The following is a 12,964-nucleotide window of genomic DNA, read 5'->3' as shown; positions in this document are numbered from 1 at the left end:
GAACCATCTGGGAGGAAATCAATCAAAGAATATTTGGCAGGTGTTGGATGAAGGACTGGTTGGGCCAAAAACACATAACTCTATTGGCAAGATATCAAATTGCCTTGTAAGGTCAAGATAGCTGTATGTCTTACGTCTTATACTTTATCTGGAAGGGTAAATATGGTCATGGACATGTTCTTAGAAAAATGCATAAAAAGCTATGTGGTGTACTCTGGGAGCAAAGAAGAAATAACTGGGCAATGTGAAGTCTATTGGATAAACAGAGCTTGAGCAATTTAATTCAAGTTTTGACTTGATTGTAATGCGTGTACATCTTTCATTAAGTTTTAAACTTCTAGACTTGACGAATGGAAACCAAACTAGAGAGAAAACTAATACAACACATCTTTATTGAAAACATCTCTCAACCTATGACATCAGCTTACAAAGAGGTGATCGTGTTAGTTGGGGTAAAGAGAAAAAAAAGAAAGCAAGAACTGAAATCAAAAGTGGCCGACAGTATAGGGCAGTTAAAGAAAATATCATTTCTCATGAGACTGGACTGACAGTGACGGGGTATTTTTTGCATTCATTTTGTACAAAAAATAAATTAATGAAATCTTTCAAGTTTACAGGAATATCTATTTTGTCGTTTTAAACACCAAGACCTAGCTGATAATTCTAAATCCTGTGAAGCTCAGCGTTGCCGTGTTAAAACATCAAGAGTATCTACATATACCAAAGCCGACTCCACTCTGATAAAAAAAAAGAAGAAAAAGTTCACAATGAGAAACAAATGAAAAATAAAAAGTTAGAAAAGTGAGCTGGGGGGGCGGGGCGGGGGGTTGGGGACGAGGATGACATTCTTATAGTGTGAATGTTCAGGGGGGGGCGCCGCAGTATGATGGATTTAGGGGGGTCCTCTTCAGGATCGCATCGCTTGGCCATTACCCCGGGGGCAGCCTCGAGCCCCCTGGGCAGCTCCACGCTTGTAGCCTGGCTGGTAACCCTCCTACACGATGAAACGGTAATCACGTTTAAGAAACACATTCAAACGTTTGTCCTGATTGCTTTGCACACAGCCCGTGCTCGGGATCAATTGCCCATTATGCTACTTCAATTAAAATGGGTTTCTACTTGCGCAGGAGGAAAGGCAAAACATGCAATCACCAAGGCCTAATTACTCATACTACATTTTCATAGCAGTTGCCAAAGCTAATTTGGTGAAGTGCTTACCCGTTGGTAGGTACTATTGGGATAATCTCGAGTCGTATTGAATTGGTTCTGGCCATAACCACTGTTGGGAGCGTTTGAGAAAGGAGGGCGATAGCCTTCACCTGGAGAGATAAAAAAAACAAAAAAAGGTTATAATGTAAAAATCATACTTTTGTAGCAAAATAATTGAGGGATGCGTATGCGACACCGACGACAAACTTAAGTATCCTACCCCGGAAACCGTTGGAGGCCCCGCCGCGGTAGCCGTTGATGATGCCGCGGCCGCCCCGGGGTCCACCCCTGGGCGCGCCCCTGCCGTTGAAGTAGGGCTGGGCGGGCCGGGTGAAGCCAGCAGGCTGAGCGGACTGCTGCTGGGCCCCGGCCTGGGCCATGGCCTGCTCATGGGGTTGGAATCCACCAACCACTGCACAGATGGGAACCAACGGCAGAACGTTCACAACACAATTGAGGAGTGACACATGCCGCTGTTCAGGTCAAAATTGTGCCATTGTGCTGCATTCGTATGCCCTCAGAACAGATTGCAATGTGTAATGGAGGCTTTTCTCTATAGCGCCTCAGGTGTGTTGTTTAAGGAGGTCCTGCATCGACACTGGCCTAGTCGATTCCATTACCTGACTGCAGAGCGTCCTGTGGCACGTCTGCCTGCTCCCCAGTGTGCTCCGCAGGGCTGCTGAAGCCCTGTGCGTAGCCACTTGGAAACTGGGTAGGCTGCTTCAGCGGCTCCACCGAACCATCGCTTGCAGTTGGGACAGGAGCGTTCATGTTAAATACCTAAAGGACGGAGAGGGAAACAAAGCAGAAACACATTACACCTACAGGCACACACCAACATATACAACAAGCTGCCATTATGCCTTGAATATCTCATACCCAGTATGGGAACTTAGTATACCTTGATATAAGTGCAGGATATTCCTTAATATAATGTGCCATTGAAGAGCGGAAAATAAACCGGATACATATTATAGATCCAACTTCAGCTGCACAAGATTATCAATCAACAAGAGATTCGAAAAATGGAGAACAATAATTTGTCCCATTTATCTCTCCATTAAGGCTCTATGGGTTATTTTAATGGGAGTCTACATCACAGCACTAGTCAAGTATCTTACTCAACATCTGCATAGAAAGAAACAATTATGTGCTGGGCGAAAACATTAGCTTTCGGCAGCTTCATCAGGAAATATGGGCATTAACAGAATGCCAGTCCTTCAAGATTCGGCCAAGGGCGCAAAATTGCAAAGTTCAGAATATCCTTGCATATGGTAATGATTGGAGTACGCGTGTGCGTGTGAAGACAACCACCAAGGTGCTTGGCGAACAGGGACCTATACACAAGACAGCATACCGCTGGGACCCATATATACACACACACACACACACACACACACACACACACAGCCTACCGCTGGGACCTACATATACACATACAGCCTACCGCTTGCATGGACTGGAATGGTGCAGCATTGACATTGGTGCCTCCACTGTGGGTGGGTTTGGACACAGGTGGGAAGGCGGAGGGCAGGGAGGATGGGGCAGGGCACTGCTCAGATGAACGAGACAGCGAGGCCTGGGAAGGCATGAGGAGGAAGGGGAGGGGGGGGGGTTGAAGAGAAGTGAGGAAGGGTGGGGTGGGGGGGGGGGACACAACCGGTTAATGGGCCTTGAGACACATTTGACGGAGGACAAGGATGAGTGCGGGCCACCCCCACGCCCCTCATCCTTGGGTCATTTTGTACGTGGTCACAAGCACATGCAACACAGACATGACCCGAGGCCACAGAGTCCAAATGCACCGGGGGCCGAGGCGTTACCTGGGGGGGGGGGGGGGGGGGGCAGGGGCAGTCCGTCTAGGTGCGGGGCAGTGTTTTGTTGGGGGGCTGGTCAAGGATGAGTATTTGGGGGGGGGGGGGGGGGGGGGGGGGGGGGGAACTTAGGCTTGGACTTTGATGGGCGACGCTATGTTTGTTGGACCCAGTCTTTGCTAAGATTTAGAGGGAGAGCTAGGCCTTTTATGGCTAGTGGCCCCACATAGAAGGCCTTGCTTGCAGCTTGTGTTGTACTCACTTGTGAGGACTCCAGGGGTCCAGAAACCATGGTGGTTTGGGGAAGCCGGGACTCGGTATGGGCTGTTCAGAACAAACCGTGAAGCAAAGGATGTGTTAATGTATTGAGCAATACTAGGCCTCTTTCTCAGGCTCTGGACTGAAATAACATCGGTAAATAAGAGTATCTCCACAAGTACAAGGGATAGAATATGTTAGCTTGGTAGCAAAATAAAGAGGACAACTGTTAAGATGTTGTGCAAGGGGAATAATCTATTTGAATGCTATTGGGTCAGTGTGTATAAAGCTTTTTTTAAACATCTGATAAGTAATAAAGTGAACTAGGGCAATGAGATTTTTTAGTATAGGTATTAGGAAGGTTTAGGCAGAGTCTCCAAATACACAGAACAATAAATCCAATGAAAACCAATGCAAAAACATTAGAAACGGGATGAGACTTGGACATTGGAACACTATTGAAACGTCAGGCCGAATAGAACGGCAGCAAGACAAACCATAGAAATTGCACCACAAGGCAACCAGATAGCGATAAAAACATTGTTTTATTTTTGAAGGATTGAAGGAATTTACAGATTTTCTGTGAAACCCTCTCTTAGCTCAGCTTAATTGATTGTTAACAGAGCGGTTTCTAAACAGTGCCCAGACACTGTTTGCATTAAACTTATCGTTAATGGCTTTTCCAAACACCACTTTACTTCACCACCAAGAAGTAACGTTTGTTCAAATTGTTTGAGTAGATGACATGATGTGAAAATTTGTTTAAATGCTTTACAATTACTATTTATTTAGGGGAAGGGGGCTTCTCCCAACTCTCGAGAAGAAGAGGTCAAATACTTTACAGAATAATTGTGGTATGACCATGTAGTTGGAAGAATTCAATAGCTTTTATTTATCTTCATCTGTTAACCTCTTGTTTCTATATCGTAGCACTAAGGAGCACTTAAAAGCAGTTTTTATTTTTAAGTTGTAAGCACAAATAATTCTTTCCCTTTTTAAAGGTTTATCTTCATCACTTCAGTCGATTGGGACAAAAGCATCAGCTAAATAAATAATGTAATCCCGTTATTTGAATTTCTCATATTTTCCTGCAACAGATCTGGTTCAACTTCAGGTACAGGACGGACACGTGCAACAGACCAAGAGAGGTTACGTTGACGTTCACCTGAAACAAGGCCCATCTGCTGCAGGCCCACAGTCTGCGCTGGCTTCATGGGCTGAGCAGACACAATGGCTGGGTCCAGGGCCTGTCCATCAAACTCCAGCATAGAGTCCTACATGGAAGGAAAGAGAAGAATTGTTGGATGGGTCGACTTCGACTCTTGCGCTGGGCGCCTGGAGGAATACATTACAAAATCTTGCAATGTCTACAGTATCAGTATTTTTCTTTGTTTCTTTATCAACTTCAACACCAAAATCGAACAGCGGCCTCCAATAATGATAATCAAATTTTATTGTAGTTATTTTTACACCATAAACTATTTTTTGATAAAGAAAATGAGCAAAAAAAATATTGTGTGACTATTGTGCGCAATTCTGTAGGTTCAGGACTTTCAAATGGATGTCTCAAGCTCAAGGTTTATCGACAGTCAACAAATGCTCTATACATAATGCCTGCCGTTATCTCTACTTTGAAAAATGTGTTACATTGAGTACAGACATGGTTTGTCTTTCAGATAAGATGTTAAAAAGTCAAAGCCATGTCAGACAGTTCTGACCATGTATTTGCTCATTTATAATAATCATCACATTTTACACTTTTCCTTTTTTGATGAGAAGACTTGAATACGGTCTTGGGTTTGGCTTTATGACTGTCAGGCGTGGCCAAGAGTTAAAGCCACCTTCGTAGCTGCTACACAAGTATTTCAAGTGGTACGCGTAATGCTCCTATCCAAAAGGTTTCTGCACCTTTCTAAATTGGTACAAAAGCGTCACAGCAAGGCCCTTTAAGCGACTTAATGTAATAGTTTCCCGTTGTACACATGCAATTCTGACCTGCATGAAGTTAAAGGTGCCTTGCATCTGTGCCATGAGGTCTTGCACCACCTGCTTCCGGACCACAGGGTCCGCTGGGGGGCATGTGATGTCCTGGTCCACGCTGGCGGGGGGCTCTGGCGTGAGCTGGGCAAGGGGCTGATGCTGTAAGGAATTCACCATCTGGCGCAGACACAACAGACGTACGGTCAACACGACTGAACAAACCATGTGAGAGAGATACGGGACCAACATGTGCTCACAAAAGGTCCGTCAGGCATTACCTGGGCCTCCACTGCCCAGCCGTCCACTTGGTCCTGTTCTGTTGCGCTGTAAGCCGTTTCTGGAATGAACTGTCTGTTTACAAACTACAACAGAAGACCACACGCTGAAAAATGATAACACAAAAAGAGTGTCCAACAACAAAAAATATATTTCAATAGAAAGTGTTTCTTCAAGACCGGCGAACATCAAGTTATGAATGACCACATTTAGTCCTGTGCTCACCTCTGTGGTTTCCACTTCCAAAGGCTCAGTGTCATCTTCAGTAGCCGTTCCTTCTGGTGAAAAAAGACAAGGCACGTTTGGTAAAGCTGAGGAATGGCTGACGTTCGGAGGCAAGCTGGGCTACAGAAAAAAGCTATCATTTAGGGGGCACAGAGTCCCCTTCTTTGTCCTGGGACGTTGTCGATAGTTCAGAGACCAGGGAGATAAGCACCCTCTACGGTCTCCCCCCCCCCCCCCCCCCCCAGCACCCTCTGGTTCCCCATACAGGGTCCGCCCTGATTAGCAGCCAAATAGTTGAGCATCACAAGTCAGGTAGCCATTAGACTCTGGTTTCATCACGATACGATATTAAATCGATTCATTGGACAACGATACGATATCTGCCGATATCAAAAGTCTGTCATGATACGATTTCGATTCGATTCACATAAACTCACAACCATTTATAATTTCCTCATTTTATTTCTTTGCTCTTCCGGATATTTAAAAAACAAAAACATTCCATTTTTAATACAAATAATAAAGTGTCAGATTGCATTTAAGTGCAGAAGGTTTTTTATGGCTTAAATTAAAGAGCCTGTAATGATCTTTCATTTTGAACATGGACCATTCCCAACCTATGCGTGTGGATAGTTTTCTACTAAAAACAAAACATCCCTCAGAATCATCGTGGCTTTTAAGATAAGCCGTCCGTGTTGCCAGATTGGGCAAATTCTCCTGCCCAATGTGCTACTTTTAATCACGTTAGGCTGAAAAAATGGGAAATGTTCCCAATCTGGCAACGCAAACCGAAACTAGCCGTCATCTCGCTCACACATGTGCTCACTGTAGCTAACTTGCTGCTTGCCTCATTTAACTGAAGAACGGATACGAGCGGCTTGCCGCACTTGGGCAGAACTAGTTTCACAAACAGCCACGCAAGGAGATTGTCAAAAAAAACGTAAAATACAGCGATATGCATCGATCTTTGGGCGTTGCATCGATGCAGTTGGATCGTTTGCCAATCAATCGATGTATCGATCTACATCGATGGATCGTTACACCCCTAGTAACCATGGCGGGCAGTGCCAATGGCTCTGTCATTCTCAGCACACCGTTATTTGAACAACATGCAGGGATCGGCAGAAGGAACAGCTCTCTGTAGAAAGGCGAGGCCGTGAAATGTTCAGTAGTGGTCTTGTGGTTGTTACCAGGTTCAGATGGTGGCTCCTCAGCCTTCTGCTCCTCCTCCTCCACTATCTGGCTCTCCTCCTCTCCCTCCTCCACCTCCTCACACACCGCTCCGTTTTGATGCGTGTGCACTCGGTCAAAGTAGCCGCTTAGCAGCACCTTGTCCAGAGTCTCCTTCAGCACCTTGTCTGGAACACAGTCGATGCACATCTGTCAGGGACCACTGAGAGTAGAGACTAGAGTTGTCCTTTACGCACTGTTGGGCTGGATTCCAGCTTTCCCATTAGACCTTGAGCATTGCAGACAATGGATACACTTACATGTGGTCCCTGCTACGGGCTTGTCCCGGCCCTCTAGCAGCTCCCACAGGTGTAGTGAGGCATCCTCGTACTGGTCAGTCAACCTGGAAGGCGAGAAGAGAAACCTGTTCACATGGCTGTGAGAAGCACTAGCACCAAATCTGACCAAAAACACACACAATATCGATCGCTTCGGTTAATCTTGACTTTTTTACGATGTTAAATAAATGACCTTGTTGTATATAGACCAACTGTTATACAGAGTAGGAATGTGTGCTATTATTGACGGCAATATTTTCTCATTTCTAACTGAAACGTACAATACATGAGCCGATGGCAGCTGATGACGGATACGAGTACCGTGTACACGGTTCTTCAGAGGACTCACTGTACTCTGTTCAGCACTTTTAATTAATAATTAATTTGCATGGCAGTTTCTGTGGCTGCTGCTCTTACAACTTTGCCGATTGAAGTGCTAAAAACTGCCACAGGTCGGCCACGCCTAATACAAAGTCATAAAAAGGTAACGGGGCGTTATCTGTGCATCATTGGGCACCCGTCTCTATAAATCATTGCATTTCACCCGCCAACGACATCTATCGCATACTCCATCGCTACTAGGTTACCCTCGTCACACCACACTAGAGAGCGAGCCGCACCTGACGTCGTAGTTCCTGTCCGGTCCCACCAGCTTGTAGAACTGGTCCAGGGTTCTGAGGTCGGCATCGGTGAGCACCGAGGTGCCGTCACCGTCGGGTCGCTTCAGGTCCTGCCTGACCTCTTCCTCTCCCAACCGGTCCAAAAGGAACTGCAGCTCCAGGACCATCTTCAACCTCCGCTGCTCCATCTCCTCCCGCTGTAGCTGCTCTCTCCTCACAGACTTCTTCACCACCTTGCTCACCTGCACGCAACAACGGCCCAAAGTTAAGCCTTGTTCTCGGAAATGATTACAACCTTAGTTCAACATGGTGTGGTTAGGGCTAATCATGACTTAGAAACAACGCGTCGACATTTTTTCACTCCCTCGGCTCGGACGATACGACCAGCCGTGGTTGTGATGTCATCTTTAACATCAATCCATCTCCTGTTAAAGACAACACTACTTATTTAACTTCCAATAAGCATTGATTATGTGTAACTGGAAGCGTACCTCTTGGCCCAAAGTCAAAAAGCCCTTTTGCAGTTCCCGGGCAAACTCAAGGTTGTTGGTGATCTCCCCAAACTTTGTCAAAGCATCCTTTCGGTAGGAAATAGAACAAATATTAAATTCAGTGTTATGGCAAGTACAATAATGAGTATCAAGGAATCTTGTGAGGAGATTGTACTGTTTTCAGGTTATGTATTCAATTCTATAAATAACTACAAAACTGAATAACAGCATTCATAAGTTGTTTAAGAAGGATAATAAAAACTAGAATGATACAATAACAATGGATCAGAGTAATATGAAGTAACTCATGGTGTTATACGTACCAGCTGATCCTGATTCAGCCGCTCCCCATTGTTCTTCTTGGCCTGATAGTCATCCAGTTTACCCTAAATGATTGAACAGTTATTCAATAGTTAATGATTACATAAATCCCATCGATAGCATTAAATCACATTTCAATTTGATATGTAAAATAGCTCATATTTACATCAACACTAATGATCCCTATGGTAACTTAATTGGGAACAAATTAAAAATATTAACAGAACAATATGGTCCACAGAAATTCCCAAAATCATTCTATAAATAGAAGTTTAAGTCTGTTCTATATTGGCACAGTGACTCATTAAGATGAGACAAAAGAAATAGCGATTGGGAAATATAGTGTAAATCCATTAAATACCAATAAAGACGATTAAAAACGTTCATGTCAGTTACCTTTTTTTTTTCCATATTGCGAACCTTCTTCTCAATCACATTTATAACCTGCTTCATAACCTCAGAATGACTTCCAAGTCCCAATTCTGGACTGGCAGACTGTGCCGCACCATTGCCGACTGTTGCTGAAGGCATCTACAAAAGATAATAATCACTGGTTACATGAGAAAAATACCATGGAAGTATCAACCGAAGTATTGTCAAAAACTATTAGCTTAAACTGCAACTTGACCTATTAATCGCAAACATCATTTAGGTGTAATTCGTGTGAGGGACATAATAATAAAACAAAGATGGAACATTTTAATTTATTGATTTCACTAATGAAAGCAAAATAAAAAGGGTGTTTTCATAAACATAAATAAAATAAATATTCATAATAAAAGTCCCACAATATGGGGACAGCATGCATGATACTGTCTCTCTTAACTGAACATAAAGCTGTATGCATGGAAAGATTAACAGGATAAATAAAGAGACCCCGAGTTGCTTGAATAGACACTGCATAATTGTTTAGCTACATAAACTCAGGACCGTAAAAAGATGCTGCTAGATTGTTTAAGTGTTCGTGCATGACAATCAGCAGATTAGCAATAAAACGCACAAGGGGCAGAAGTATTTCGTTTTCTCAAATGCTACAATGGCAGTAGCTAACGTTACCGTCCTCGGACAACTGACCCACTACGGCACTTCATTTTTCACTTCATTGTCTGAGGACCCAATCACAGCCCAGCCTTTAGCTTATCATTAGCTTATATGAAGAAATTAGCTAAATCTGGTTGGATCCAATAAAAATGACCGAGATTTGTTTCATGAACATGTTTGCATTCTTACAGATATGGACTTAGCAAAAGGATTCAGAAGAATGTCACACAACAGCTGGCCTAGACCTCATACAGCGATGCTATCGTCTTATGTAAACCAATTCAGATCCGTTTAACCCACTGTGTACAATAAATCTAACTTAAATTACATTGAAGACCCCAGATGTATAACGTTTTATTGTTAAATGAAAGAATTCCTTCGTGTAGCGTAGAACCGCTTCTTTGATTTCGAACTAACAGATTAGAAAAGGACTAGTCAAAATCCCGGCCTTAATATTCAAAGTGCAGCTTAACCTCATGAAGATTAAGATTGTTAGCAGAAAAAAAATCGCGTTTGTCCAACGCTATGTATGATGGGAGGATGATATTATCCGTTAGCGGATGCTACCAAGTGTATCGTTTGTTCTGGGGAAATGTTAAGAAAAATTCCCCTTGTTGTGTCCATGTTGCATTGTTAGCTTTAAAGCTAGGGTGTTAGCCAGGATACAAAGTGGTCCACCATTCGAACGTTATGGATCTGGTAGTCACGAAAACGACAAACTAGTTCATTCATTTTTTATGTTTAACGTCGCTTAATTATTACGAGTCGTTTTCCTACGACGGATAGATGTATGCGATTTCAGCTTCTCGGTTTGCCAAGTTCAGTCATTCTGAAGAGAAAATGACTACCTTAAGCGACTTAAAATGTGAATCGGGTGTCATTTACCGTTTTCCCTTACCTTTATACTCTTTGTCCTCAAAGAGATTCGTTTTTTGCCAATTAAGTTGTCAAAATTCTATTTGTTTCTCGTGATTCAAACGGTATTAAGATGCACGGTGCTCGTGCCGATCACTTGCTGACTAGCTGCGGCTAAGCTAAGGGGAAGGCTAAAGGACCCTTTCAGTACTGCTAGGCTTGCCTGACATTAAAGTCTACCCATCATTGTAATTCATACGATCACAGTCTGTCTTTTCAGAAAGGTTTTCTTCACGTTTAGATAAGGATAATGACGTTCGATAATGGTTGCATTATATTTTATATGAATTCATGGTCAGCTATAAATATTTGGGTCTGGTAATGTAATACATGACGTCATGATGATGATGATGATGATATGGTTGATGATGATGATGATGATGATGATGATGATGATGATGATGATGATGATGATGATGATGATGATGATGATGATGATCAACCATCTAACTTAAAGATCTATGTCTCTATTAAATTATCTGTTTAAAGCCGAATCAAAGATCTTTCGCGAGAATAAGTTGGAGAGAGTATCAGAGAATAAGTATTGCCATATTATTAATTTATTTGGATAAAGGTATAGAAACCCAGGTGCATATTATTCTTATCTATTTAAAAGTTTACTCGGCAGTAAGGTAACCTAATTGCAAAGCGAAAATTAAGCATTCTTTTTATTATGTCAATGCTAAATTATTGTATGGAAAGTCGATACACTAACAACTTTGCAACATAATTAACCATTTACATTAGCCAATACTGTAATAAGCGTTATTACATATCAGTAGCATAGGGTTTAGGGTTAATACTAGATCTGTAGTTAACTGTTGGGCCCCCCCTCTGCCTTGGGCCCCCCCACAACTGTCCCCTTTGTCCCCGCAGTCCGTCGGCCCTGCATGTGGATATCATGAAACTGTCGTATTTAATTAATTAAATTAAACCCAATTTTATAAACTGAATTGTAATTGTAATTGAAGTGTAATGAATCTTGGCTGAAGTATTTATGTGTTTCTGGACACTCACTTGGTTCCACTAGCATGCATTATTCTGGCTCTTGCTTTGTTGAAACAACTTATAACAATGTGGGTCATAAGGGTCTAGAAAAGGTTCTTGCTCACTACGTGGAGACCCCAGCATCGGCTCAAGATAATCTTGTTTGTTTGCTCTCCTGGCTCCACAATTGTGGAATGAGCTCCCAACTGACATCAGGACATTTAAACCCTACACATCTTCTGCCACAGGGTAAAAACTCATCTCTTCAGACCGTATATTCGCCCGTGAAAATAATATAAATATGTGCTGCAAATTGATGATTTTTTTTCATTTATATATGCCACCATTAGGGGACAAAACGTTAGGCTGTCATAAAAGAGGCTTTTCAGAAAGGAGTCAAGATGGTAAACATCTATTCTATATACATCTCACACAAACACACACACACACACACACACACACACACACACACACACACACACACACACACACACACACACACACACGCACACACACACACGCAAGCACGCACGCACACACACACACACACACGCACACACACTTGTCTTATTCGTATTTCTGGACTGGTCTATAGATGGCCTTTATTAGCTGCATGCATCATGTTTTGCAGGAGAGTGAGAGTGCCATGCCCTCCCTGCTTTATTTACCATTATTTCTCTCCACGGGCATAGTGCTCACCTGCTTCAAGTCTTCAGTCATCATCCCAGTACCAAAAAAGAGCAAGATGAAATGCCAAAACGACTGGTGCCCTGTTGTCACCCCCAAAGTGAGCGAATGCTTTGAGGTGCTCACTGTAAGGTACTGATCTGCAGAGTGCTGCCGCCCGCTCTGGACCCTCACCAATTCGGAACAAGAGATCGACAGACGACGCCATTGCCACAGCACTGCCACAAAACGCCAATGGGAGGATAATGTTCATGGATTGTTCAGCATTCAACACCATAGTCCCCTCCAGGCTCGAAAGCAAGCTCAGGGACCTAGGCATTGAGCCCAGCAGCCTATGCAACTGGATCCTTGACTTCCTGTTGGATTGAAAACAGTTGTTAAAGATGGGTTCCAAGATCTTTGCCCCCCAGACCATCAACCAGGGCTGTTTCCTAAGCCCCCTCCTATACACCCACAATAGCGCAGCTACACACAATGATCAAGTTTGCCGATGACACGGCCTATGGAAGCGAGGTTGACCGCCTGGCTCAGTACAGCAAGGAAAACAACCTCACTCTCAACGCCTACAACCAAGGAGCAGGTGATGGGCGGAGAGAGATGCAAGACCCCATCACTATCAATTGGTCTGCTGG

General features: G+C 43.4%; 1 protein-coding gene across 4 annotated transcripts; it reads right to left on the bottom strand.

Annotated features, from left to right (window-relative positions):
* Positions 1-254: 254 nt before the first annotated feature.
* On the bottom strand, positions 255-10,912 carry caprin1a (cell cycle associated protein 1a). 4 transcript variants are annotated; one of them, XM_030378168.1, is made up of 17 exons: positions 10,642-10,912; positions 9,099-9,233; positions 8,705-8,767; positions 8,382-8,468; positions 7,891-8,132; positions 7,253-7,335; positions 6,953-7,120; positions 5,763-5,815; positions 5,540-5,623; positions 5,277-5,438; positions 4,447-4,555; positions 3,286-3,347; positions 2,657-2,788; positions 1,830-1,989; positions 1,430-1,621; positions 1,219-1,319; positions 255-994 (listed from the first exon to the last, which is right to left on the bottom strand). In XM_030378168.1, exons 2-17 carry the CDS (start codon positions 9,231-9,233, stop codon positions 908-910), a joined length of 1,920 nt encoding a protein of 639 aa, XP_030234028.1. In that variant the 5' UTR covers positions 10,642-10,912; the 3' UTR covers positions 255-907. The 4 variants fall into 4 exon arrangements, with proteins under 4 accessions (XP_030234028.1, XP_030234030.1, XP_030234029.1 ...); XM_030378170.1 differs by having other exon boundaries at positions 5,763-5,812; XM_030378169.1 differs by having other exon boundaries at positions 10,629-10,798.
* Positions 10,913-12,964: the final 2,052 nt, after the last annotated feature.

The sequence above is a fragment of the Gadus morhua genome, chromosome 14 (assembly GCF_902167405.1).
Source record: "Gadus morhua chromosome 14, gadMor3.0, whole genome shotgun sequence".
Lineage (NCBI taxonomy): Eukaryota > Metazoa > Chordata > Actinopteri > Gadiformes > Gadidae > Gadus > Gadus morhua.
This window is presented reverse-complemented; position numbering and strand designations above follow the sequence as displayed.